The following is a 25,619-nucleotide window of genomic DNA, read 5'->3' as shown; positions in this document are numbered from 1 at the left end:
TCCAGACTCACATGCATAAGTTACGAAACACTGCACTTTCGCCCTTTCAAGATGACTCGAACAGGGAGCTGAGGAGGGCGTGAAATGCTGGATTAATTCAAACAGTATATCTTAGTGGGTCAAAACCCTGCGAATAGGACTTCATCCGCCTCCGCTGGTGCAGGAAGGTGACGCAACGCGAGAGCCTCATACCAGGTGAAGCGGTGACGACCATTGCGGCTAGACGCAGCAGCCGGGGCGCACTGTCCCAGTTCACAGTGGAATAAACGGAGGATTAAGGAATAACGGGTATTGACGGAGCGCTGGTTTTAGTTAGGGAGTATGCGTCCGGCTGCACCGCAATGACAACCCAGCGAAGATCTGCCAAGCTACAGCTGCGGCGGTCGATCAGCGAGCAGCTGCGGGACTCCACGTCCAAGGCTTGGGATCTGCTGTGGAGGAATGTCCGGGAGAGACGGCTGGCAGGTCAGAGAGCCAAAAACCAATGGAAGTGAAACTTGTTTTTAATAGCCTATATGCGGAATACTACAGTTCCAATACAATTCAAATTTTGACTGACACAAGTCTGTCTAATAGATCTATCAGGCTAAATAACAGCAGCATGAGCCGTGGACTGCTCCCTTAAGGCACCCCATAGTGTTTAAAAATTAAACATAGATACATCATGGTCTGGAAATTGTTTTCTGACTACATGGATGTATATTTGTCTTATGCTTGTCACTGTTGGAGGTCATCATTTTCACCTTTTTTCTGTACCGCTACAAGGTATTTAAAACAGCTTTGCTGAATGATGCTATGGATATTGAAGACAAAAGTTTATCTCAGTCTATGTGCTGCATATAGCCTCTGTGTTATGTTATGCCTGTAGCGTCACGCGCAGCGCGCTCCCTGATATTTTGGGAAGGTCATTGTCAAATTTAGTGCTGAAAACAGCGCAGGCATGTGCTGTGGACAGGAGTCCAGCCGGGGCTTCAGATGCCGTTCGCTCAGCATTTGTTGTTCTAATCTAGAGAATGGTCTAATTTGCTTAGTCTACTGCATCGAGAGAGCGAGGGGGTTTAATATTTTGGATTACGCATTTCATACATGTGCATGGAGTCAAATATTCTATGTAGGCGCCAATGCACCAAGTTTGGAGGGTCAGTCGGTTCGCTCTATATTTACAGTGGCTTGGATGCGCAGACTTGTCTCTCTCTCTCAACTGTGCGTCAGAGAGGGAGGAGAAGGTGAGGAGATAGAGAGATAAGAGAGAGCTGCATCTGTCTCCTCGGTTTAATGTAATTACCAAAATGTCTGCCTCTTAAGCAAATTAAAAGATAAACATTCCCACATTCACGACGCTACAAATCACCACAGGCCACGATCAGTCCCAGTCACTGTGCCTGTCAGGCGTATATCAAGTGCATAGCAGTGATAAATCAAATCAAAATATGTGACCAGCAAAGGGCTACTTAGGCAAATCTTGAAGATCATTTTTACTATTGCATGGTGGGTGACCGAATATTGCTTTATTGATGCTTTGTACACAATTAATAAGAGAGGAATATCAGTCAAATGGAGCATCAGAGAGCACCTGCTGCCTCAGTAATCCCATTTCCCCTAATTTCTCACCCTTTCATCCTGTCCTTTAGCCAAAAATCCCTGAATCCCTCAGCCCCTCCTCCACCACCCCTCCCTCACCCCACTGCTTAACCCATCAACTCACAAAGCACACAGTTCACATCTGTCTCGATCACATTTTGAGATGAGGGAACCTTAAAATGTGCACATCTGGCCTCACCGTTAATGCTGGTATTCAGCAGAGCATTTTCCATTGAATTAGCAGCAATGGCATATTGTATAAGTTAGTCCACATTAGGAGTTGGTCAGATGTTTTAAATTTGAAACTGTATTTGTCTGGAAATGATACATTTGGGCGATGAATACAATGAATTTGCTCCATGAAGCTTAACGTTAACAAAAATGAACATTTAGGAACACAGTAGTAATAATGTATACAGGACAAGCGCACATATAGCAATATTAATTGTTAGATGCAGATAACACAGCATCATTCAAGTTTAGAAAGACAAAAACACATTCGCAACTGTGATCATAACTAGTTGGATGCATTAATGAACAGATGAGTGACCTGAACTGATTGTTGAAGTAAATTGTGATTGTGTTTATGTTTCCATTCAGTCATCCGTGTGCGAGTGTGTAAACTGAGAGTACACAGCACCTGGATTTAGAGGTTTTTAGGTTAGCAGTGGGGGTCGGGTCTCCCTTTGCATGTGGGATTTGTGGGTCTTAGTTGCTTTGGTGTGTGTTGGTGTATGTGTATTATTTGGGGTGGGGTGGAGGGGTTTGTTAGAAAACATAAGCATATACATGAATTTACGCAAATCCAAACCATTACCCTGAATCATCATTATTCTCACTCGCTGTACTGAAAATACTCTGCTAGCTGTGAGTAAAACCCAATGATTGTGTAGTGAAATGATGTTATGTGCTTCCTGCTGATCAATGTGAATTTCTCATTAGTGGCCTCGAATGAATTGAGGAATACATTAAAGGTAAATTTAGCAGCCTCTTGGTGTGCTTTCATAGATAATCTCAAGGCTGTATCAACAAACTGAGGTTTCAAAGCCTTCAGCAACATGTCAAATAGCTTCATTTTCTCGTTTCCCTCAAGGATCTTGTTTACCTGTGTTAACAAGCAATTCTTCCTACACTGCTCCAGAATATGCAAGATGCTGCTGCATGTGTTTTGTATAGGATTAGAAGAAGTACACACATTAGTTTAGTTTGTCACATAGTAGATAGGGGTTTTAATCTCTGTTGAGCCCATGTCAGGAATGGGGTCCCTTGGCTGTATTTAAATCTATAGGTTAAAGATTAAAGGTGACCAGGCTTTCAGAGTCACAGCCCTGAAGCCTGGGAATACCCTGACTGTGGAGCTCAGAATGGTTACATTAGTGTCCAATCCTTTAGATCACTTAAACCCTCCCGAAAGGGCTTTTTTAACCCGACCAGCACCATTTTCCTATTTATACTCGTCTTTTAATATTGCCATTTTTTCACTTCTACTTGTATCTTTGTGATTGGTAAAAAATAGATATTGTATCACATAGATTTTTAGTACAAGCATTCACCTAAGACATGGACATGGTAGACTTACAATAAATGTTAGTGCCATTTCTATTTTATTTATAAATATATCTTCAATTATATTTAGACCGAAACACATTCTTCAGGAGCTATGAATGAGATGATGACAAAGAGAATTTGTATTCAGGGATATAGTTTATATTTTATATCCTGTACTAGAGGCAAAAGTTTGGGTCATGTATGAGATCACAACTTGCAAAAATCTGAACATTGGAGTCACACAAAATGAGGCTATTGTATTTTATTTTCTTCACATTGTCCAACTGTTTGTTGTTGTGCCCCCACTCCCCGCATATTTGATTAATCTTTACCGTCACACAACTGCACATGATTTTTTAGTCTCCTCTTCAGTTTGTCTGTTAAGTTTCTGTTCCATGTTGACCGGCTGTAACTGAGACAGAGAGATGGATATTATTTTATTACTGGCCGCTTACTACAGCCCTGTCCTGTGCCAGTCTATTTGTAAATGGACTGGCACAGGAGACACACATCTTTTAGTTCACTATCACGTTACTGTGTCAGCCTGATGTTCCCTGCATCAGTTGGAAAGTCTGCTCAGTATTCTGCATAGCGTATTTGCCAGTGTATCAGACTGACATGAAAAATAATGAAAAAGTAAATGAATCTGTCCCAGATTTCCTCAAGAGGGCAGTCTCATCAAATTGAATCACAGATTTTATATTTTACAACTTCAGACTATTCACTTGTTTTAGTGTATGAGCTGCAACTGCAACTAAAAACCACTGCTGTAATACCCCTCATTTGTGAGATCAGGTGTGTGTGTGTGTGTGTGTGTGTGTGTGTGTGCTTGTGAGTGTTTGGCTGCTGACCTGAAATTGACTTTGCTATGACCTACTTTTCATGTGCACCCCCGTCCCATACCCCCTGCCTGTTACCTCCCTAAAATGATTTAAAATGACCCTGGCAAATCACTATGTCAGACTAGGTGCATCCTTCAGTGCATTCCATACATTTATCCTCCAAACTGGTTACTTTATGGCATCATTCGGTCACACATTTTAGACATTAGCATTGCTTACTATATCTACACAACAGATTTGTGTTATTGTATTGCTAAAGCAGTGAATGTGGGTGTTGTATATGGGCTGCATCAGTTATGTTAAATTTCATGTGGTATGAACTTCATGGTGTGGACTATTTGTCAATGGCATTAAAATCCTACTCTTTATTAACAATAGATTTGCTCCTACATACATTCCTCAGCGTCTCACACACCCACACACTCTCTATTGTTCTGCCCTTTCCCATGTTACATTATCATATGGTCTTTGGGATAGTGTAATTTTTCCGGGCCTTTCTCCACTCTGATCACATCTCCAATCTCAGATATTTGCTTCTCTCACGCACGCACGCACGCACGCACGCACGCACGCACGCACGCACGCACGCACGCACACACACACACACACATGTATATTTGCCTGAGTAATTTTGTCCAAATTGTGTCTTTTGCACAGCGTCAGGAAGCAGGGCAGTATTCCCTAGGCTCTTGTGCAATTGGCTGCTGGTCATGTGACCAAAAGGAAAGACCTTGTGGAAGCAATAGTTTGTGAGTCTTACTCTCATCTCAGCTGTGGAGTTAACATTTGTGTGGGGGTGGGGGGGTGGTGGTGTCAGGCGGTGTGATGAAGTTTGTGTGTTTGTTCGACTGTGGTTAGTTGAAGGGAGGAGGCAGGCGGATGTGGAGCTGATTTGGCTTCCAGTGAGGGCATGTCAGAGACAGGAATTCAGGAGTGCTCTCACAACAACTCATCAGGGTGAGAGAGGGAGGAAGACTTGTAGGTTTGTGAGGATTAGATTATGTTATGGAGGCTGTGGACAGCAGTATGACCATTATGGAAGATGTGGCAGTGACTATGGACAGTGTGGCACAAAGAGCAAATTACGCAGGGAATGAAGTGGCAGCAAACAACAATCTGGAGCGTGTGGGTGATGCAAACGCACTAGAAGCTGCCAAAGACGAGGATGTGAGGGACAATGCAGAAAGCGCTGACACCGTCAGTGCTGAGGACAGCACCAACTGTGCTGATGCTACAGACACTTGGAGTATGGAAGTTGATGACATCATGGACAGCATTGATCAAAGTGCCAAGGACGACAGTAATGACTGCGAGAGTGACGGCGACAGCACCAATGAGGAAACCTGTCTAGAGGCTATGACACCTGACGGGCAGGACTACTACCTGAGGCTGGGTGACACCCCTCGACGGCGCTCTGTCCTGCGCCTCTCACGCATCATTGCCCGCAAACAGCTCCTACGGAGGCTGGAACAAGGTAGAAGTAGAGAGAGAGTGATAGCAACGTTTTAATGTGTCCGTCAGTGTGATTAGATATGTGACTGGTTTTACAGTGTCTTTTTACCTGATTAGTTGGATGTTCTCTCAAGAAAAAAGGAAGATATGTAAACTTTATCCCTACTTTTTCACATTGCTTGTATTTCTTCCTCCAGATTTGCTGTTTTTTACAAAAGGGAGGTGGGACTGGGTGCGGATTCAAACAACGTAAATTTTGATAAAGAAAGTGTGTCAGTTTTAAAGATAAAAAGGGCTTTTTTATGTAGATTTAGTCTTTTTTTCAACATTACACCTATTTTTTAGAGGTTTATGCAACAGCAAAGAGGAATAGATCTATCTTCTGTTTCATCACGCTTTTTAAATATGCTTTTATTGGCAAGAGCTTACACACTTACAGATTGGCAGTACTCGCAAACTTTCTGGTTGTAATCAGTCGAACATATGGAGCCACCTCTCCTCCAAAGATGTCTTTCATAAATATGAAAGAAGTCATAACAAACCCTGAAGGACTGTAGTGGTATTGTTTTTGTCTATGTCCTCCCGACCGAACTTGTATTCCATGGCTACTTCCCCAACTTCCCGTCACATGACTCGTTTCCCGAAGAGTGAAGAGAACATCCTACTGTTCAGAAAGAGACTTTGGGCTATTCTAATGTTTGTTTAGTTCATTGTAGAAGATTAGTTATTCTCCCGGGTTTTCCAGGTGCAATGTTTGTACACTTAAAGATCAGATTTTGTTTTTTTGTTGTGATTTACCATGGCACATAACTTGGTCTTATGAGGAAGCAGAAACTTGTCAGGTCTTGTGAAAAAGTTCTCTTTTTCTGTGCGAGCCACATCTTGTATGAAGTATCTAAAACAAACTAATATGTGTGAAGGAGAGAGAGAGAGAGAGAGAGAGAGAGAGAGATATGACAGCTGTGGCAGGTGAGGAATGTAGATGGAGAAGCAAGTTTATGCCTGTGCTGGTTTTGAATGATGGTATGACTCATTTAATTTTCACTCCCTGCCTCTTGCACTTATACACACTTGCAATCCATGTCTTAGCAGCTGGTAGAGTTTCAGACATACTTAAATATGAAATAATTCAGTGACCTAACCAAATCTACATCTGAAACTTCACAAAAGCAATAGTTCGATTCATATCTTAAAGTACATTTAGCTTTATATATGCACATGGCCTATATACAGATGGGTGACAGATTAAAGCAGCAAAAATAATAACAATTAACAAATTACTATGTTATCTGCTCAGCACCTAATGGACAAAAACTGTGACTATCTGTCACAGACTAACTGAGCCTGGTTAGCTCAGTTGGTAGAGCAGGCGCATAGAGGTTTATTCCTCAATGCAGCGGCTGCGGGTTCGACTCCGACCTGCAGCCCTTTGCTGCATGTCATTCCCCTATAGTGGAACATTGAGCAGCTAAAAAGCCAGATATTTCACACAGGAGTTTGTGGAGACCAAAAGCAGAGCTAAAAGATGAGTGAATATCAGACTCACCTTCATCAGGTGGCCATAAACATGATTCCAAATGAATGATGTTGCTCTGTGTCTGATGGACGTGGAAATAGACAACTGCTATATCAACTTAAAAGGTGTTAATATATCAGTGTTGGGCTCACAGATAGTTTCCACTTTTTTGCTACGTGGCCAAAACAAAATCAGTTGTTGCATGGTTAAAGGAAAAAAAAAAAAAAAAAGCTGTGTCCCAAATCTATACTAAAAATAATAATAATAATAATAATAATAATAATAATAATAATAATAATACATGTTATTTGTAGAGCACCTTTCATTGACAAATCAATCCCAAAGTGCTAGATTTCACGCAGGTTTTCAGAATGTAGTCTGTTCATGCTGGAAAAGTGACAAAAATGAAGTACACTCAATACACAATGTGCATTCTAAAAAAAAAGTGGAAGTGGAAGCATCTGCATTTGTTGTGTTTCTCCTGTCATGTATTCAGGATTTCTTTTAAATTATCACCAGTCCGTATTTTCTTACTCAGTGGCAGTTGTCTCTAGAGCAACTCTCATTAAGTGTATCTGTCAGAGTTAAAGTTAATACTCACCACATGTTACTCTGCCAAACCACAAGGCTTTACTGAGCACTAAACTGTTTCAATGCAGCCAGCTAACAATAAATGCTCTAACAATGAATGGCAAAATGAATAAGAAGCAGCACATACATACATCATGTAACCATAGCCTGAAGCCATTTAATTATTAATTGACAGAAATGTAAAATGCATTGCCATGACACATTGCTTTAACACCCTCTGCTGGAGCAAAAGGGGCATAACCAAATACTCAACTTTATCACCTTAAGTTTCATCCTATCTCATCCCGTAGACCTTTTTCGCGGCAGACATGTTGACATGTCATAGAAGGAAAAGCCCAGGTGTATTCAAAACCATTAATGATGGCTGCATTCCACTTATGAGAGGCCCTGGTATTGGGCATGCTGACTCACTGAAATATCTTACTGGGACACTTGATGGAATTGAGCCATCGTTAAGGTTATCAATTTCAGCTGTGCTTTTCCTACTATGACAAGTCAAAATGTCTGCGGTGAAAAAGGTCCATTAACATAGTCTGTTAACACTACCCGTAACACTCAGTGCTGTTAATGATTATGGTCAACTGCTAACTCACAGCAGTCCTGCCATTTCTCTCATATTGTATATATCCAGGGCCGTATAACCTCACTGAGTGCTGCACAAGAGGCGCTGCGCCTGAACCTGTACCGATTTCATGCCAGTGTTGATGCTGTTTTACAGTACATTCCTGTGCTCGACATCATCGCAGATGAGCCATGCGGGACGGAGCAGAAATATTCCTCCTTCACGTCCCTCCCTTCCTTCCTCCATCCCTCTTTCTCTCCCATCACTCTTCCTCTGCCTTCTTCACTATTTTTTTCCCCCTTTGTGACCTTTAAACATGAAGGACTAAGTGCTTTAGCTTATGTGGGAATATGGCTGCTTTCCAGGCACCCTGTGTGTGTGTGTGTGTGTGTGTGTGTGTGTGTGTGTGTGTGTGTGTGTGTGTGTGTGTGTGTGTGTGTGTGTGTGTGTAGTCCTGTAGAAGAACTTTGACTGCTCAATTCATGCCTATACGGCCTTAACAAACTATATGCAATCTCTTCTCTGCCCCTTATCAGTGCGGTTATCTTCTCTAAAGAACACATTTAAACTTAAACATCATTTAAGTATAACTTTTTTAAATGAACACTCTCTAGTTCTACTCTCTGTTGTAACAATTATCCCATCCAGATTCCCTCTGACATGTTCAGTCCAGGAACTTCCTGTTGCTGTTCTTAGCTCACATGCCGCTCTGGACGCCTGGGAAATTCAGTGCAGGAAATGATGTCATGCAAGGCCCTTCAGGGTCCTTGAGACCCAGCACAAGGCAGACATAACACTGAGAAAAGGCGGTCAGAAAGTCAAGGTTGCTGGCGTTAACAGGAAGTAAATTAAAGGTAGAGCAAAGAAAAGCAAAGGCACACTTTCAGAGAATAAGGCTGTGAGGACATTGGGGTACTTGTATTATGAGTATTATGTTACATAGCTTGCGTCCTTGTTATGTAAGGAACTACCTTACAGCCTTTGTCCCACACATGGAGGCCCACATTCACACGCCCACACACACACACTCATACACATACCATCTGTCCAACTTCCCCGCTGTTGTTCGAGTGGCTTGCTGCCTGTTGTCATATATTCTCCACAGCAGGAATGCAGTGGCATGGAATAGACTGAAGGCAAAGCACGGTAGGCAGCTTGGATTAGCTCTGTCCGACTGAGTGCATTTGTGTGTTTTGTTGCCCACTAATAACGTGTTTGTGTACTAATTAATCTCTTGATTACATTCTGCACAGATGAATAGCAGTGCTTTGTTCCCATGCTGACAGGAGCTTTACCACTTGGCACCTTTGTGCACAAACACAAAGATGCATTGCCAACATACACAAACACTGTGATGAAGCACGCTGTTTTGTGTTTAAAAAATAACGTTATTAAATGTATAACTATTGATTACTTTTGATGCAACACTAGACAAGTCAGTGTAATGAAGGTCAGTTGATTAGTAAGGATGTACAAGTATCTCTCATTTATTCATCTACAGTATAGGAACTAATTTAAGTGTTTCCATTGTTGTAGCACAGTAAGAAGCAAACAGCCAGAGCTTAACATGTGTGTGGATCTACAGAGGCATTCACTGGATTGTTTTTTAGTCCTTAAAGAAGAACTTAAACTTTATCTTTAATTATGTTTGTCTTAATTATTTTGCAAAAACAGTTTGGAGAAATGGACAATGGTTTTGAAAACTTGCAAACTTTAGCATTTTTTATTTTTATTTTATTTGCCCGAAATATATAGTTTCATATTTTAAAAAGGTTAGGCTCAGTAATTTCCTAAAATAGTTTTTAGGAAAAAATTACTCAAACAGGAGTAAATAGTGCATTGGTGACTATTTTCAAGATTTGGTGCACTCATGAGTATTTATGCGTTGTATGTTGACTCAAAATAAACTACAGTGCCAATGTTCATTGTAATGCCAAACTTTGCAATGGTGATGCTCACTGATATGTTTTTAATGGACAACAATGGAGGTCTGTGGCTCAGAGGAATAAACAGAAATTATCGGGCTTTGGATACACAGACAACACTTGTTAGTAGGAACATGGTCTTTTCATAGGATTTGTTGACTATAAGAACATATAGAATGTCACCAGACTTATCCTTTAACTTCATTGTAAGAAGCTCTTCATCTGCATCTCTGCATTCTAGTTTCTCTAAAAAGAGTCTATATTCTTTTAAATCTTACATTCAGTAAATAAGCAGCTGGTGTGGTATGTCTTCCTCCCTGTGGCTTTCCCACAGGGTCTGTCCATCTCAGCTGCCCCCCTCCCACCTCAGCTGTCTGCCTTTCTCATCCTTTTTGTATTATTTTTTTGACTCACTGGGGGCAACATCTGGACTGTGCTAAATGTCTGCGCTGGTGTGTGTGTAATGCATGTGTGTGTGTATACACTGCATTCTCCCACACATTGTTCTTGTCTGCAGTTTTGTACAGTAAAGCAAAAGAAAGAGGCTGAGGTCAGAGTCTCCTTGCTGGCCTGCCAGTAGGTTTTAGCTGACATTTGAAGTTAGCGTCCACCAGTCATCCGTCTGTGAGCTCGGAGGCTGGCTGATGCAAACGCCAGCTGAAATTAGCCATTTTCTCCATGGACATGACTGGGTAACAGCAGCTCTGGTGACGACAAAGAAGATGTGGAGTTGGTTTTCAGATTTTTGTGGGAGCAAAGAGGAAGAAAAGATGAAGAGATTTCAGTGAAAGTAGCAGATGGGACATATAGATGCAGGAATGTATTTTTGTTTTGTTGAGACAAGGTTAAGAGGAAGAATGGTACAGAAAGAGTACAGAGAGAAAATGTAAGGAAAGGGAAACATATTTAATTAGACATAAAGACAAAGGAACAGAAGTTAAGAGAAAATTACATTTGTATGAAAGATGTAAAAAGAAACTTACACAAGATTGAACAAGGGGGAAATATTAAGTAACCAAAACAAGAGTGAGGTGAAGAGTCTAGTGCAGCAGAAGCCAGAGAGAGCTGTAAAAATAGAGAGATATTGTATGTGGATCCTAACAAAGCAGAAAGTGCGAGAGAGGCGGTTAAGGAGAAAATTAGAGGGAAGAGAAAACCTGCATGGGGCAGGCTGGAAGAGGGAGGCAGAGTTGTAAACACAGAAGTTGGAAAGGCAGCGAGGACAAAAGTAAAGAATCGTTGCCACTTGATGGAAAGCTGGATAGCAGCGAGTGGATGTGCTATGGCATGGAGAGGAAACTGAGCAAAGGAGAAAGAAATAGAAGCATGTCATCACCTGCATCATGAGGGCTTCAAGTAAGTTCTCAGTTCTCTCACCCCACAGGCTGTCTCTGGTGTTTCTTTGTCTCTCCAGTCTATTTTCAGAGTGTTACAAGAAATATTTTTCATGACCTGCACTGATGTTGCTTCATATGTGATTTAGAGAGAAAAGAGTTATGCTGAGAATGCCGGGTGAGGAATGTAATTGCTGGACTGCGGTGAAAGGATAATTTCCTCAGACCGTTCTCATCTCTGATGGTGAAGAAGGATGCTTTTTTTTGCCCTACTGAACTTTGTCCCCTGTGTTTCTGCGGTGCATCTCCCGTTTACTGCCAGCACCTCTGAATGAGTGAATGAGACAAGTGAAAGTAGGAGTGGGCTTTTGATAAAGGTTTGAGATAAGTGCAGCGACTGCAGACTGCAGAATGACGCAGAAATAATGTTGCTGTTGGTGTTTTTTTAACCAGTGACATTGTATTTAACAACTTTTTGTGGAAGTTTATACTATTTTGAACTTAAAACTTGTCTTATTTTGTCTTGTAATGACCTTGTAATCCATCCTTTATTTTAATTTTTTACATAATTTGTTGATCTTGCTTTGAGTTTGTCCTCCTACAAACCCTGAGCTTCCCACTCTCTCTCTTGCCCAGTTTGTTTTACGCATGGGTGTGTGTATTTATAGGTGTAAATGGGTTTATGCATATGCATGTGTCTGTGTATATATTATATCTTTTACATTGCTGTATTTTTTAACGTTTAAAAAAAATAAATAACTTGTGATCGCTGGGACCAAGATCATTCAAATGTCTTTGTCAGCACAAATCTCTGCAGAGGGGGATTTAATCAGTGTCTGCTCATAAAGAGAACATATACACACACACACACATACATAACAGTGCAGCGCTGGCAGTTTAGCAGTGTGAGCAAATACATACGCTGGCGGAAAAAAGTAGTAAAACAAATGCCTGTAAAAGTCTTGTGGTGCTGGCGGCAGCACCTAATGGGGTGCGGTGCCATGTAAGGTCTGTTAAATGTATGCATTAACGGCTGACATCTGGTTTATCTGAGTGGATATCACTAGTACAGGATGTATAATGTTAAATTGTGTAAATAGTTTCCTTTGTCCCTCACTGGCTCACTTCCAGCTTTTCGAATCTCATCATTCCAGTGAATTCCCAGAGGAAAATGTAATTCCCAGAGATGTTCCTCCAGCGTATGCTAAAAATGCTGGGATAGGGATAGGAACAAATACAATGTTATGCTCTTTATTTTTTGTCTTTGAATTTATCTTTGTTTATTTTTAGAGAGCAAATAATTAACACTGCATATCAAGTTGGCCATAAAAGACATCAGTCCGTTGGAATTCAGAGGCAATTACAATAATGTGGGGGCTTTCCTCCGAATGTTGTGATAGTTCAGTTTTCATATTACAGGGTAGAACCATAAATGCCCCAAAATCAATATAATCAATATGTGGATGTGTGTACTCAACATGCCTGCTTATTTTGCTTTACAGAGATTGAGGCTAAGGAGGCTTGTGATTGGCTTAGAGCTGCGGGATTTCCACAGTACGCCCAGCTCTATGAAGGTACACACACACACACACACACACACACACACACACACACACACACACACACAGTAGCCTAGTCCAGCATTTACCCAGCTGCGTTGTTTCGCACAAATATTTGCCCCTTCAAATCTCTCCTTTTGTTCAATCCTGCTTCTGGTCTTATTTTTTCCATCTCTCTCTTTTTCTGCCATCCCTTCATCTCCGTATCCCCATCTTCTGGGCCACGGCATTCTATTTCCAGGCTTTAGTTCCTGTCCAGAGGGAGGGGTCATGGGAAAGGCCTTGTTATCACTGCTGGGACTCTCACAGCTTCTCTTTTCTCTTCCACCTTTCTCCAGCCTGCATTTTCTTACTATTTCTTTCTTTCTGTCTGTCTGTCTTTTCTTATTTGCTTTTCATTCAGTCTTCTTCCCTCTTTACTTCCTTCCATCTTGCAATCATCCCGCCTCTCTGGAAAGCCTACAGGCGGTCATTCATGTGATGATCATCAGGTCTCATATAGTTGAGGCACAAACAGGAAATGGCCCCAGTAATCTAAGAAGTAGCTCTTAAAATGCAGCACAAACACACACACACACACACACACACACACACACATTCAGAGATAGAGACTGCTGTGAGCGCCAGTAATGTGGGGTTATGGATGCCGGCCTCTGGGACTCTGCGGCTGCTTCTGGGCACACATGATGTCTGAAGTCTGCCACCACACACAGAGAATCACCAAAATATAAGCCTTGAGTCATTTTGGCATTGGCATTGGGTAGAATTAAAGTTATTTTGGGGTTTAAAAATGTGTGTGTGCATGTTCTGTAACTTCATGCAGATGACAGGTGTTAACATCAGTTGTGCCATGCTTTACAGACTTTATTAACGGTTAACTGGCAGAGAAAACTGCTGTCTCCTATCATTCATTAACTAAGAAAACTCAATCTCTCTGACTTTCTCTGACAGATTCCCAGTTTCCAATTGACATTTCCTCAGTGAAAAAGGACCACGACTTTTTGGACCGGGATCTGGTGGAGCCTCTATGTCGGTAAGGGCACTTGTACAAACGCACATGTTCATACACCCACATGCAAACCTCACTCCTTGGCGTGCACATTTAACATCAGTAAATTCACAAATTCCTTTTCTCGTCCCCTGGTTCTGTACTTGTCCCTGTAGCCTGGTGCTAACCGCTAATCATTAGATGTCTGACCCCGGCCCCTAATGAACTCCCCATCCCCTGTCTGCTTCTTAGACACGCCATGCTTTGATCTGGTCACCTCGCCTCCCCTCTGCCACGCTCTGATCTCCCATTCAAAGAGCAGAGACCCTCAGGGGGCAAAACGGGGGGGGAGGGGGGGGTGGTGGCATGGGGAAGGAGTCAGCGGATGCTAGTATATTCTACCAGATGGCTTTGAATGTGTGTTTTAAGTCCCTCTGCACACTTCTATGATCTTTTTGTTTCAAATCTCAAATTCATCTCTTCTCATTGAAGTTTCCCCGGCTTGCACCAACAATGCCCCTTATCTTTTTCTCTCTTCTCCATTCACCCCTGCCTCTCCAATGTCTATAGTAGAGGAGGGTGTGCTAATTATAGCGTTAGTGATTCCTAAAAGCTATATAATACACATTAGACCCCCTGAGAACCTCCTCAGGAGCTGTAAGACACTTTTTCCAGAGCTGTTTAAATTTTAGATTATACTGCTTCATGCTTGCAAGACTACATAGTATATGGAGCATACAATTCTAAATCTGCATGGATATATTCAACCGGGAAGAATTGTTTGTACCATCCTTCAGCAGAAATACAGGGTGTGGAGACTACAGTGGATCCCTCTGTATATTTTCTAGCTTGAATGTTTACTTTTAGCAAGATAGACAATTGATATGACAGCTTGCTGTATCCTATTGGTATTTTTTCTGGTTTATATGTAGCAACATACAACCCGTTGTCTGCCAGTTTGTATGAAAAAAGTAAACATTGAACAAAAGAGGATTTCTCAGTCTGCTATTAGAGGCTGAAATATTTCAAATGACAGAGGTCACAAGCCCCAAAACATGTTTTTAATGATCCCGTCATGAAAGACACCAGCGCAGACACCACCCTCCTAACCAGTCGCTGTTCACATCCCCTGAGGTGCAGGAGGGGGGAGAAAGTGGGTGGGAAGACTGCACAGAGACTTTTTGGTAAAGATATTGCCCCTAGCGTTTCAGAGCATGGAATGGGGATGTGTGACAGATTAAGGGAGGAGGTAGGGAAGTGGAATGGGAGCAGCCGGCTGTGTTTCGGGGGAGATGCCATCGTTGACTGTGAGGATCAGTCCCAGCAGAGAGATACCAGAGGAGAGGGAGGAGAAAAAGGCTGTGTGGGAGAAAGGGATAGAGATTGTGTAATGAGAAGAATGGAGTCAGAAAACATCAGAAGAAAAGGGAGATAGTGGCAGTGAGGAGTGAGAGATAAGAGAGAGAAAGTGAGAGTGTGACAGTTCAGAAGGAAACAAACATACAGCAACAGACAGAACAAATCCAACCTACCAGCTCTAGCACGTTTAACTTACTTTGTTTTTATGTTGCAGACGTCTAAATACTCTGAACAAGTGTGCATCCATGAAACTGGATGTCAGCCACCCCAAGAAGAAAGTAAGACACATTATTTTAACTGCAAGCCTTCATCTTAACACACTCTTTGTTTTCTTCATGCTTTGTCAGCTGACATGAATAGACACCTTTCTAAAATTTGTGGGGGATTTTATAGTTACATTTTTGTTTGTTACTTGTAATAGAATCTGTGTTTAGCTGGTCAGTGATTCGTCTGTACATTGGAAAATGTGATACCATGTACTTCAAAGGGGATTCATGTTGATGTTGACACTTACAGTAACTCTAGTGTTTTTGCCTTTGGTCCAGTTGATTTAAGGTTGGTGAGAATTCTGCCGTTCAATCTGAATAAATGAAAAGAGTAACTGACTCCATATATCACACTTTAATGGTATTTATAAAATTCAGCTGCAATGTCAACTAGTGCTCATGTCCATTGCTGATGATGAATGTTAGATCTCCAAATCTGGCCAATAAAAGAAATGATCACTCCATGTGACACCGTTTACAACTTTTGATTTTTTAATTCAAAATGAACTACAAGTAAAATAATGGTCTACACCAAAGGAACTAAGTTTATATGTGTAACCACAACAGGGAATCTTAATCCTATAGTAACTCTTATTTAGGGCTTTGTGTTGCAATTTTTTGACCCTGTAATACCTCCTTCATCGTTCCATAGGGTGATGACTCTGATGAAGATGACCCGTTGGCTATCAGTAAAAGGTGGACCTTCGAGTGGAGCAGCCGACGTTGGTCTCGCCTGCAAGACTTCCTGTTGGACAGCACCAATGAAAGCAGCCCGACAGGTCAAGGGGAGGGTCTGCTGCACAGCACAGTGAGCATTGAGAGTGTGCTGACAGACCTGAGCGAGCAGGAGATCACAGAAATCTCCTCGCTGCACAGTGAGGACTCCGCCTCTGCCATGCCTGATTCTATATCTATGGCATCACTCTCTGCTTCCTACCAACCAGCCAGGGATCTTCCACACTACAACTCCCTGCCAATCAAGAGCAGCAGGCATAGGCAAGGAGGGCGGAGTAAAGCCAAGGAGTTTTTACGTCGCATGGAAGTAATGCGCACGTGGGGGCCGTCCACCATGCGGAAAAGCTCAAATCACAGGCCACCACTGGTCATCAGTGGGCCAGTGTTACAGGGGGAGGAGCCTCATGCACTGCAGATGCTCCAGTGTACACCCATCAGCCAACTTGAACACAGCCCTAAACACAACCACCAAACTGATGGTGACTCTTCCTCTGTCTCCCTTACCAATGATTGTAAACCACAGTCCACGGTGAGTGTGAGCCCCAGCAGCGAGACAGTGGCCTCCAGTGTGAAGGAGCCTGTGTGTACAAAACACCGTACTGCCAGCAAGAGAAGCAGCATGTATTTAGAGGATATGGAGCTGCCTTCTCAAGGTAAGAGGAGTGAAGGACAGAGCCAGTTTGGCAGAAACCAGTTTCACTCATATGAAAACCTCCTTGTTCACATCCCCAAGGACCATAAACCAGGCACCTTTCCAAAAGCTCTGTCCATAGAGAGCCTGGCGCCTTCCCCTGGTGACAGGAACAATGGCCCCCAGACACGAGCCCAAACCTTTCCACCCACCAATGGTCTGGGTGAGCCCTGGTCTGGTAAACCTTTGTCCAAGCCCCCCTGTCCTGGAGCTCCACGGGGCAGCAGGGTGAGTGTTTACGACAACGTCCCGGGCTCCCACCTTTACGCCAGCACAGGAGACCTGCTGGACTTAGAGAAAGAGGACAATTTGTTCCCTCACCTAGATGACATCATTCAGCACGTCAGCGGTTTGCAGCAAATAGTGGACCACTGGAGCCGCAGTGTGCTGCCTGAGGATGAGACCGCGGAGGAAGGGGAGGGCAGGACCACGCCCAGTGAAGGTGAAAGAGATGGGGTCTCCTTGAACGACACTGATTCTACAGGAACCAGTCGGGAGAGGCGGGACTCTGGAGTCGGGGCCTCGCTGACAAGACCACGGTGAGAAGCTTTTAAGGCATTATAACGTTGTACTCTCCAAATGAACTAAAACTAAGTCCAACGAGGCAAGAAACGAGCGGTCAGACAGTCAGCCAACAGTTTAGCCTGATCATTTAGACCAATTTATTTGGAGGTAAAACCAATAGTGAGGGCACCCAAAAAATGTCAGTAGTACTAATCCTTCATTGTACAGGAAAACTGTGGTGCAGTAGGTCAAAGGTGAACCAGGAAGTTGTTCTATATACTATGATGGATGTTAAAGATGAGCAGTTTGGGTAATCATTTTACTCTTCACCTTTTTTTTTCCCCAAAACCTATTTGGCTCACCTGGAGTTTTGTTTTCAAACAAAAAGTATGATCGTTGAATTTCTTTATAGCAATGTTTCCACATTCCTACATCTAAGAAATTATTGTTTTTTAGTACAATGGTATTATTACAGATAGGTAAAATGGCCAAAAACAATGATAATAAGGCCCAATTTGTAATTATGCTTTATTAAATTGACTTTTATATTGACTGTGTCTCACATTTTTAACTGATATTTTCTTCCCATCCTAGTCTACGATGGCCCAGTTTCAGAACATCGGATCATCTGAACCAGCCAGCATCTTCACTGCAGATCGGTAGCCAATCAGCGGGCCAGCTCAGCCTGCTGCAGAAGTTCTCTTTGCTCCGCCTCACCGCCATCATGGAGAAATACTCAATGTCAAATAAACATGGCTGGACATGGTGGGTATCTGATCTGTATGTGTGTGTGACAGTTTTTGCAATGGCCTCTGTTATTGTTATAGCTTCCTTTAACTTCTCTACATCAGAGCTGAAACAACCGGCCCATATGCACCAACACCTTTACACAAAACCATAACATCAACTTTATCTACTAGATTAGATCTACTTGGGTTTGTGCATCATTAAACCCCACCAGCCAACAGTCACCATGACCTGCAAACACAAGCACATCCTTGTGTTGTTAACGATCACTCCTGTTTGTTTTTATCATCCCCGAGAGGGAAATTGAGTTGACCAGCATATGCATGAAGAGAACGATAATTAAAGCATAGGCCACTCTTTCTCCCACACACTTCTCTAATGGTTTTCTGTCTATCGCTCCCAGGTCTGTGCCCAAGTTTATGAAGCGCATGAAGGTGCCAGACTACAAAGAGAAGAGTGTGTTTGGTGTTCCCCTCATCATCCATGTCCAGCGCTGTGGTTTTCCGCTCCCACTGTGTTTACAACAGGCCCTCAGCCACCTCAGAACACACTGTCTGGACCAGGTTAGAAAAGGAAAACAGCATTTACAAGAGTCTGTACATGTCCTCTGACCATAGTGATAATCAGTGGTGCATTGTCACTCAAGTAACCTTCATGTTCTTACATGTTATGAACTATGGTTATTCTACTTCACAACATTTTAGAGGAAATTGAATTGAATTGCATGTTTTACTCCACTACATTTATCTGCAACACACTTTACATTCAATAAAGCATAAGATGTAGCTGGAAAAACTAAACTCTGGTCAGGCCAATCACATCGTGTATAGAGTCGGTGGGTGGGCTTATAGCTGCTGCTGCTGGGAACAGCGGTCTTCTGGAAGACCTGGAGTTAAGCTTTTCTTTGAGAAAAGAACAAAGAACGGCACAGAAGTCAGTCTTAAAAAAGCAAGATGTGTTCGGAGTTTTGCCGACCGGATACGGCAAAAGTTTAATCTATCAACTATCTCTGCTACCTTCTTCGTTGCTCTGCCTGGTTGTAGCGCTGTAGCTTATAAAATAAAATGCATTAAACCAGTAGGTTCCAACATTTGTTGCTTGTGACACCTCACAAAAAAGCAACACCTGGTTGCTGGTGCTTTCAAATATGAGGCAGCCGACATAAAGCAAATAATTGCCTTGTTTCTTTTCCATCTTCTTCATTGGCTTTGTCTGACTCTTCTTTCCTTCCTGTCTCAGGTGGGATTGTTTCGCAAATCTGGCGTGAAGTCTCGTATTCAGGCTCTGAGGCAGCAGTGTGAGCTGTCCCCCGACTCTGTGAGCTACGAGGACCAGTCAGCTTACGACGTAGCCGACATGGTCAAACAGTTCTTCAGAGACTTGCCAGAACCTCTGCTAACAAGCAAGCTGGGGGAAACCTTCCTGCATATTTACCAGTGTAAGTTGCCTCGGAGCTATGAATGCTGTAACATCTGTAGTCATCTGCTTCAGAGGAAGTGATTGTAAATGGTTTTTAATTGTTTAGCTGGCCTTAGTGAAAATGTAGTCAGCAAACTGTGTCATATGTTTCAAATGATCACAAATCTTATTATAATGAAATGTATCACTGGAACATTCTGGACACCATTAGTCAAATCTGACAGACAGTGTTTGATATAAAAAGTACATTTCTGTCTCCTTACTGTATGTATGATTTATATTTATGAAATATGCATATGTGCACTAAAAGACTACATCAAAGATTGGATGTTGGGGACTGTGACTAATTATTTCAGCCATCATCCCTCCTCACATCCTTTTTTCATTAGATGTCCCAAAGGAGCAGAGGTTGCAGGCCGTCAGAGCGGCCATTTTGCTGATGCCAGATGAAAACAGGGAGGTCCTCCAGACGTTGCTCTGCTTCCTGCGTGATGTCACTTCCTTGGTGGAGGAGAACCAGATGACACCGATGAACCTGGCTGTTTGTCTGGGACCTTCGCTCTTCCACCTCAGCATATTGAAGAACGAAGCACTGTCACCAAGGTGCATTCACAAACTGATAAACACGCTTACACGATGCTTACATAGAAAAACTCAATGAGTGTGTAACTATTATGAACAATTGGCATGACCCCGCTACACCAACCTGCAAGGACTAGGTTATTGAAGCACTGTATGGATTAATTTGGAAAAAATAGCTTTGGTCCGTGCAAAATAATTTACAACATGGGGTCTAAGAGAAGTTTATATCCTGTTAATATGATTTTAGATTCAGTTTAGATTCAATTTTATGCCACGTTTTATGTTACAGCTTGCATAAAGGCTTTACATATGTATAAGAACTCCTTATAATAGAAATTGCTTTTACCTCAATAAGTTAATTCTTCTGTTCCTCTATATGTAAATGCTCACATAATTTATGTTCTGCATATTCTGTATAATTTCAATTCCTCAAGGTCAATCCAGAGGAAGTACACCACAGGTCGTCCCGATCAGAAAGACCTAAGTGAAAATCTGGCAGCCACCCAGGGCCTGGCACACATGATCACTGAGTGCCAGCACCTCTTTCAGGTTAGGATTTACAATATTAAATAGTATAAGATATATATATATATATATATATATATATATATATATATATATATATATATATATATATATATATATAGTCAAATGACTGACCGAAGTTGTACAATTCATTGTGTTGGCTAAGAAATAATGCATGACCACCATGTCTTTATATGTGACATTAACAGACAAAAATAACTATGTGAAGCAAAGTGATGTTGTTATTGTTCAAGGCCTCAGTATAATTGTGGTTTATGAGCTAATCATTACGTTAAAGCTGTCACTGTGTACATTAAAGTGGATTTAAGCATTTCCATAAGAGCAAGAATGACTAAATCTTCTTAACCCACAGAGGATAGTGTCAATTCTTCCAAAACATGAAAGTGACAAGTGTTGGAGTTTAAAGGTTTTTGAAGGATAATGATATTTAAAAGGCAGGGAGATTTGATATTAAACTGTTCCACTTTTGTAGAAAAACACTTGAGCTGGTATGACATATATTTGTCATCTAAGTGCATATGCTACTGCTCCAATGGCAAATGAACAACCAGTCAAATTGCATTTTTTATTGGTCTGTTTTCTGCTTTAGACATGGTAGTACTTTTGTGTTGTGCGATGTGATGTGATGCACGTCCTCCGGCTTTTTCCCAGATCCCAGAGGAGATGGTGACCCAGTCACGTAACTCCTACATGGAGGCTGAGCTGATGGTGCCCCCACTGGAAGAGCTGTGCAAGGCTCACGGGGAGGAAGTGGATGAGGACGAGGAAGAGGAGGATGAGGAGGTATCCTATCATGCACACCTAGAAAGGCTGGTTCAGAACCTGCTGGAAGAGGCCAAAGATAAGAGCAAAGGCTGGGTGTCTCGCTCAACTACTGACCATACAGAACTGGCATTTAAAAAGGTATGTGGTTATTGAATTTCTGGAATATCATGGGATTTTGGGCATGAATGAAAGAAAGAAAGAAAGAAAGAAAGACAGGGAATATCAGCGTCTTCATAAATGTATTTGAAATGATTACACTACTTGTGCAGCGCATACTTTGCGTAATTTTCAGTTAGCTTCGCCACAGGAAGCATAAATCAAGTACTTCAACCTGACTCAACTTGACTGTTTAACTCCAGAAGTTTAGTGAGCCATAAAAATGGAAATTAAAGAATTTTTTTTCACATCTCTGTGCATGGAGACCCACATGTTCAAATTATACATGATCAGATAATGTATAATGTATAAATCAAACACTCATGATGTATTTGTGTGTAAGGTGGGAGATGGTAACCCTCTGAGGCGGTGGCGAGTGTGTGTTGAGGTGTCAGCAACTCCCAGTGAAGTGCTGCAGCGGCTGCTGAGAGAGCGCCCTCTGTGGCAGACTGAACTACAGCAGGAGAAGGTTCTGGAGACACTGGATAAACAGACAGACGTGTACCAGTACTCCTGCGGCAACATGGCACCTCAACCCAGCTGTGACTATGTGGTACTAAGGTCAGAATTAATTAATTAAAAATATTGGCATTTCTAAAATATCGTACTGTATAATAAAGTAGAGATGGAACAATTGGTCGATTAGTCCATCGAAAGAAAATGAATTGGCAGCTATTAAGTCTTTTATTTTATTTTTTTTAAGCAAAAACACCGAACGTGATGGTTCCAGGTTCTCATATATGAGAATTTGCTGCTTTTTTTTTGGCTTGCATTATAGTAAATTGAATTTTTTTTGGTTTTGGACAGTTTGTCAGACAAAACAAGACATCATTAACACGTGGTGGTCATTTTTAATTTTTTGTACTTATGTTTTATAGACCAACAATTTATCGATTAATCACGAAAGTAATCTGCAGATTAGTCAACAATGAATATAATAATTAGTTGCAGTCCTCAAAAAAGAAATTCACTAAACAATATCTCACATGCCCACATTAAATGCCTGACTGAACTCACCACTTTTCTCTTCTTTGTCTCTCCGCCCACTCAGGTCATGGCGTACAGACCTGTGTAAAGGCTCCTGTACGCTGGTGTGTGTGTCCATCGAACATGATGACAGCCCACGCATGGGAGCAGTGAGGGGGGTGGTGCTGGAGTCACAGTACCTCCTCGAACCTTGTGGGACTGGAAGGACCAGGCTCACTCATATCTCCAGAGTGGATCTCAGGTTTGGGCAGACTTCAAGAGCTTTGATAGTAAAGCTTTTAATCAACATTGCAATCATTAATATGCATTATTTGATATTCTTGTCACAGGGGAAGATCTCCAGAATGGTACAACAAAGCATTTGGTCACCTGTGTGTTAATGAAGCCCAGAGGATCCGCTCCTCTTTTCACCCGCCAGATCAGACAACTACTGAGGCCAAAATCTAAACCACAGAACTCAAGCTTTATCTTGGGTCACACTGCCAGAGCAGCTGGGCCTGAGAACCAGTGACCCAAGAGAGGAATCATCCAGGCAGTGGACTTTAGTGTCTTTTCACGCTGCTGAGCCACACTGAGCTTTACTGTACCATACTATACTGAGTTACAGTCATTTACACACAGAAAAGGAATTTTTGTATTACAGTAATTATATTAATTCTGCAGAACAACATATCACTACTTATTTATCTCATACATTATGATTTTCATTGCCATTTTTTGCCCCACGGAGCAAATGTTAGTTTGCAATTTCAAATATTAAAATGGCTTATTTAATTTATTTGAATAGCGATTGATGTCTCAAATAATAATATAATATAATAATAATAATAATTATAAAACAGCCAGCACTATAAGGTGTGATCATGACATGGTTGCAGTCTCTAACACCTTAATTTGATCTAGCTATTACTGATTTCATAGTATGTAAAAAATATTTACATCTTACGCCTGTAATAGCCACAATTCTTTATTAATCTGTCCATCTATAAACTAAGCTGTGAAAGTATCACTTACATATGCACATTTATAAAATGCTCTTGATTATGATCAAGCCTTCCACAGATAAAGATGCATAAATCCCAGTGCTCTAAAAACTAATCTGGAATGACCAGGACCAGTACAATATGGCTACATGTCGCATTACATTGTGAGTGAAGTGCACTAGTTCAGGAAAAGCAAGCACATGAGGGATCTGGATCACAGAAATGGGAAACATTCATCTGTTCCATAAATGTGCCGTTGTGGATACATTGTGTTGGATATCACTGTTGATTTAGTTCTGTCACTATTTTCAGTGTTAATCTTATCTAAATGTTATTTTAACGTTATTATTGCCATTATATCAATGTTTATTGTATCACCTTTTTGCCGTCATGTTATACAATGTCTAAGACATGTGACCATTTCACTGCTTCTGGGAAGCATGTTTGAAATTGTGTGTGTGTGTGTGTGTGGGTGTGTGCATGGATGGATGTGCCTGTGTATCTGCTTTTTAGGTATACGTACAGCCTTTATTGTAAATAAATATGACGCTTTCTGTGCCAGCAGATCAAACATCATAGCTTTTCAGGGTCTTCCTATCATATTGATATGCTGAAATGTGAACCTTCTACACGCCATCCTACTAAAGCAACAGCAGACTAACGCTTGCTCTGCCATGGCACTGCCAGGGCTTTTTTTTTATTTCAGCTGTAGGCGTTGCTATGGTGTTGCTATGATACAATATCTCTACAGTGCCATCAAATCCTGCGTGAATGCTGTCAGCTGGTGTGGCATATGTTGTGTGTATGTGTAAATAAGTGTGTATGAGAGAAACAAAATGACAAAGATTGAGTGAGTGACATTGACGTGAGCCCTCGGCTGTGTGGGGAGGGGCTCCAAACCTATCTAAGTAGCTGAGACCGGGGGGATTTATGCTTGGTCATTTCTGACTAAGTGACAGAAAAACAACAACCATTGTTTCTAAACAAGAGAATAAAAAATTCAACACAACATTGTATTCTGTGTTCTTCAGTCTTATATATGACATGTTTTAAAAGGCATAATAGCATGAAAATACATGTATATCACACATAATATTTTACTGTTTATGTGGTCTTGTGTCCATTGAGTGGTGCTGTTGCCACACTGGATTCTGCCATGGAAAATATTTTAGATAACTTTAGTGTCACGGGGTTCTCCTTATGAAGATTTTCACAGCTCTCTCCTTGTGTCCTTTCAATGGATGGATGCAGGAAACTAAACCTCCACAGCTCGGATCAATAGTCAATCACATTTACCTACTTAGCCGTGTTATATGGGGACCCTCGCAGAGGGCGATGAAGGTGTTTTAATACAGATGCTGCTCTCCCTGTAAGCCAGGATGTCTGCCATTTTTAAAACAGAAATAAATGAAACATTACTTTAACTTCTACCTCATTTAACATGTCAGTGATTTTATCTCAAATGTAGGGCACACTGTTACAGCTCCTGAATGTCAATGATCATCTGCACTGTGGGTGTACTTTAGTACATGGAGTCTGACAGATGAGAAACATCGTATTGCAAATTACGCTATGAAAAAAAAGGATTACTCACAAGGTGAATCAAGCATTGGTTTTTTCCCAAGTGAATCCACCTTATTCCAGAAGGGTATATTTTCTAAGCAAATGTTGAAATTATGAAGACATTGACTGTGCAAAAGAAATTTCCATTTGATATGACAATGCTTGCTCTTAATGTATTCAGATAAAATGCAGAGGGATTTATGAGATCATCAATGTTCTTTCATGCAGAGTGCCTGTCCAGCTACTACCCCTGTTCAAGAAGTCTTTATATCCCCAGTGCTATATGTCCATGGGTTTAAACACAGAGTAAGTATGTCAATTGATAGAAAAGAGTGTCAGTGTCCCAGGAATATGACTATGGTTATTATTCTGAGCCTCAATACTGTAAAAAAAAAAACACATTCATAGTGCTGCATGA

At 41.5% G+C, this 25,619-nt stretch overlaps 1 protein-coding gene across 3 annotated transcripts; it reads left to right on the top strand.

Annotated features, from left to right (window-relative positions):
- On the top strand, nucleotides 1-24,647 carry stard13a (StAR related lipid transfer domain containing 13a). 3 transcript variants are annotated; one of them, XM_028595969.1, is made up of 14 exons: nucleotides 1-465; nucleotides 12,854-12,925; nucleotides 13,862-13,943; nucleotides 15,472-15,535; nucleotides 16,176-17,488; nucleotides 18,048-18,218; nucleotides 18,604-18,763; nucleotides 19,440-19,638; nucleotides 20,009-20,222; nucleotides 20,636-20,750; nucleotides 21,399-21,650; nucleotides 22,012-22,229; nucleotides 22,720-22,896; nucleotides 22,985-24,647. In XM_028595969.1, the coding sequence occupies exons 1-14, from the start codon at nucleotides 342-344 to the stop codon at nucleotides 23,100-23,102; spliced, it is 3,279 nt and encodes a 1,092-aa protein (XP_028451770.1). In that variant the 5' UTR covers nucleotides 1-341; the 3' UTR covers nucleotides 23,103-24,647. The 3 variants fall into 3 exon arrangements, with proteins under 3 accessions (XP_028451770.1, XP_028451769.1, XP_028451771.1); XM_028595968.1 differs by lacking the exon at nucleotides 1-465 and adding an exon at nucleotides 4,808-5,445; XM_028595970.1 differs by lacking the exon at nucleotides 1-465 and adding an exon at nucleotides 10,721-11,373.
- Nucleotides 24,648-25,619: the final 972 nt, after the last annotated feature.

This window comes from Perca flavescens, chromosome 13 (genome assembly GCF_004354835.1).
Source record: "Perca flavescens isolate YP-PL-M2 chromosome 13, PFLA_1.0, whole genome shotgun sequence".
NCBI classification, from domain to species: Eukaryota; Metazoa; Chordata; class Actinopteri; order Perciformes; family Percidae; genus Perca; species Perca flavescens.
The sequence above is the reverse complement of the archived record's forward strand: the minus strand, read 5'-3'. Positions and strand labels throughout refer to the sequence as shown.

Coding starts and splice junctions, on each gene's coding strand:
- stard13a (XM_028595968.1), top strand. CDS start 4,977: ATGGAGGCTGTGGACAGCAGTATGACCATTATGGAAGATGTGGCAGTG. Junction 5,446..12,853: donor CCTACGGAGGCTGGAACAAG/GTAGAAGTAGAG, acceptor TTTGCTTTACAG/AGATTGAGGCTAAGGAGGCT. Junction 20,223..20,635: donor AACGAAGCACTGTCACCAAG/GTGCATTCACAA, acceptor CAATTCCTCAAG/GTCAATCCAGAGGAAGTACA.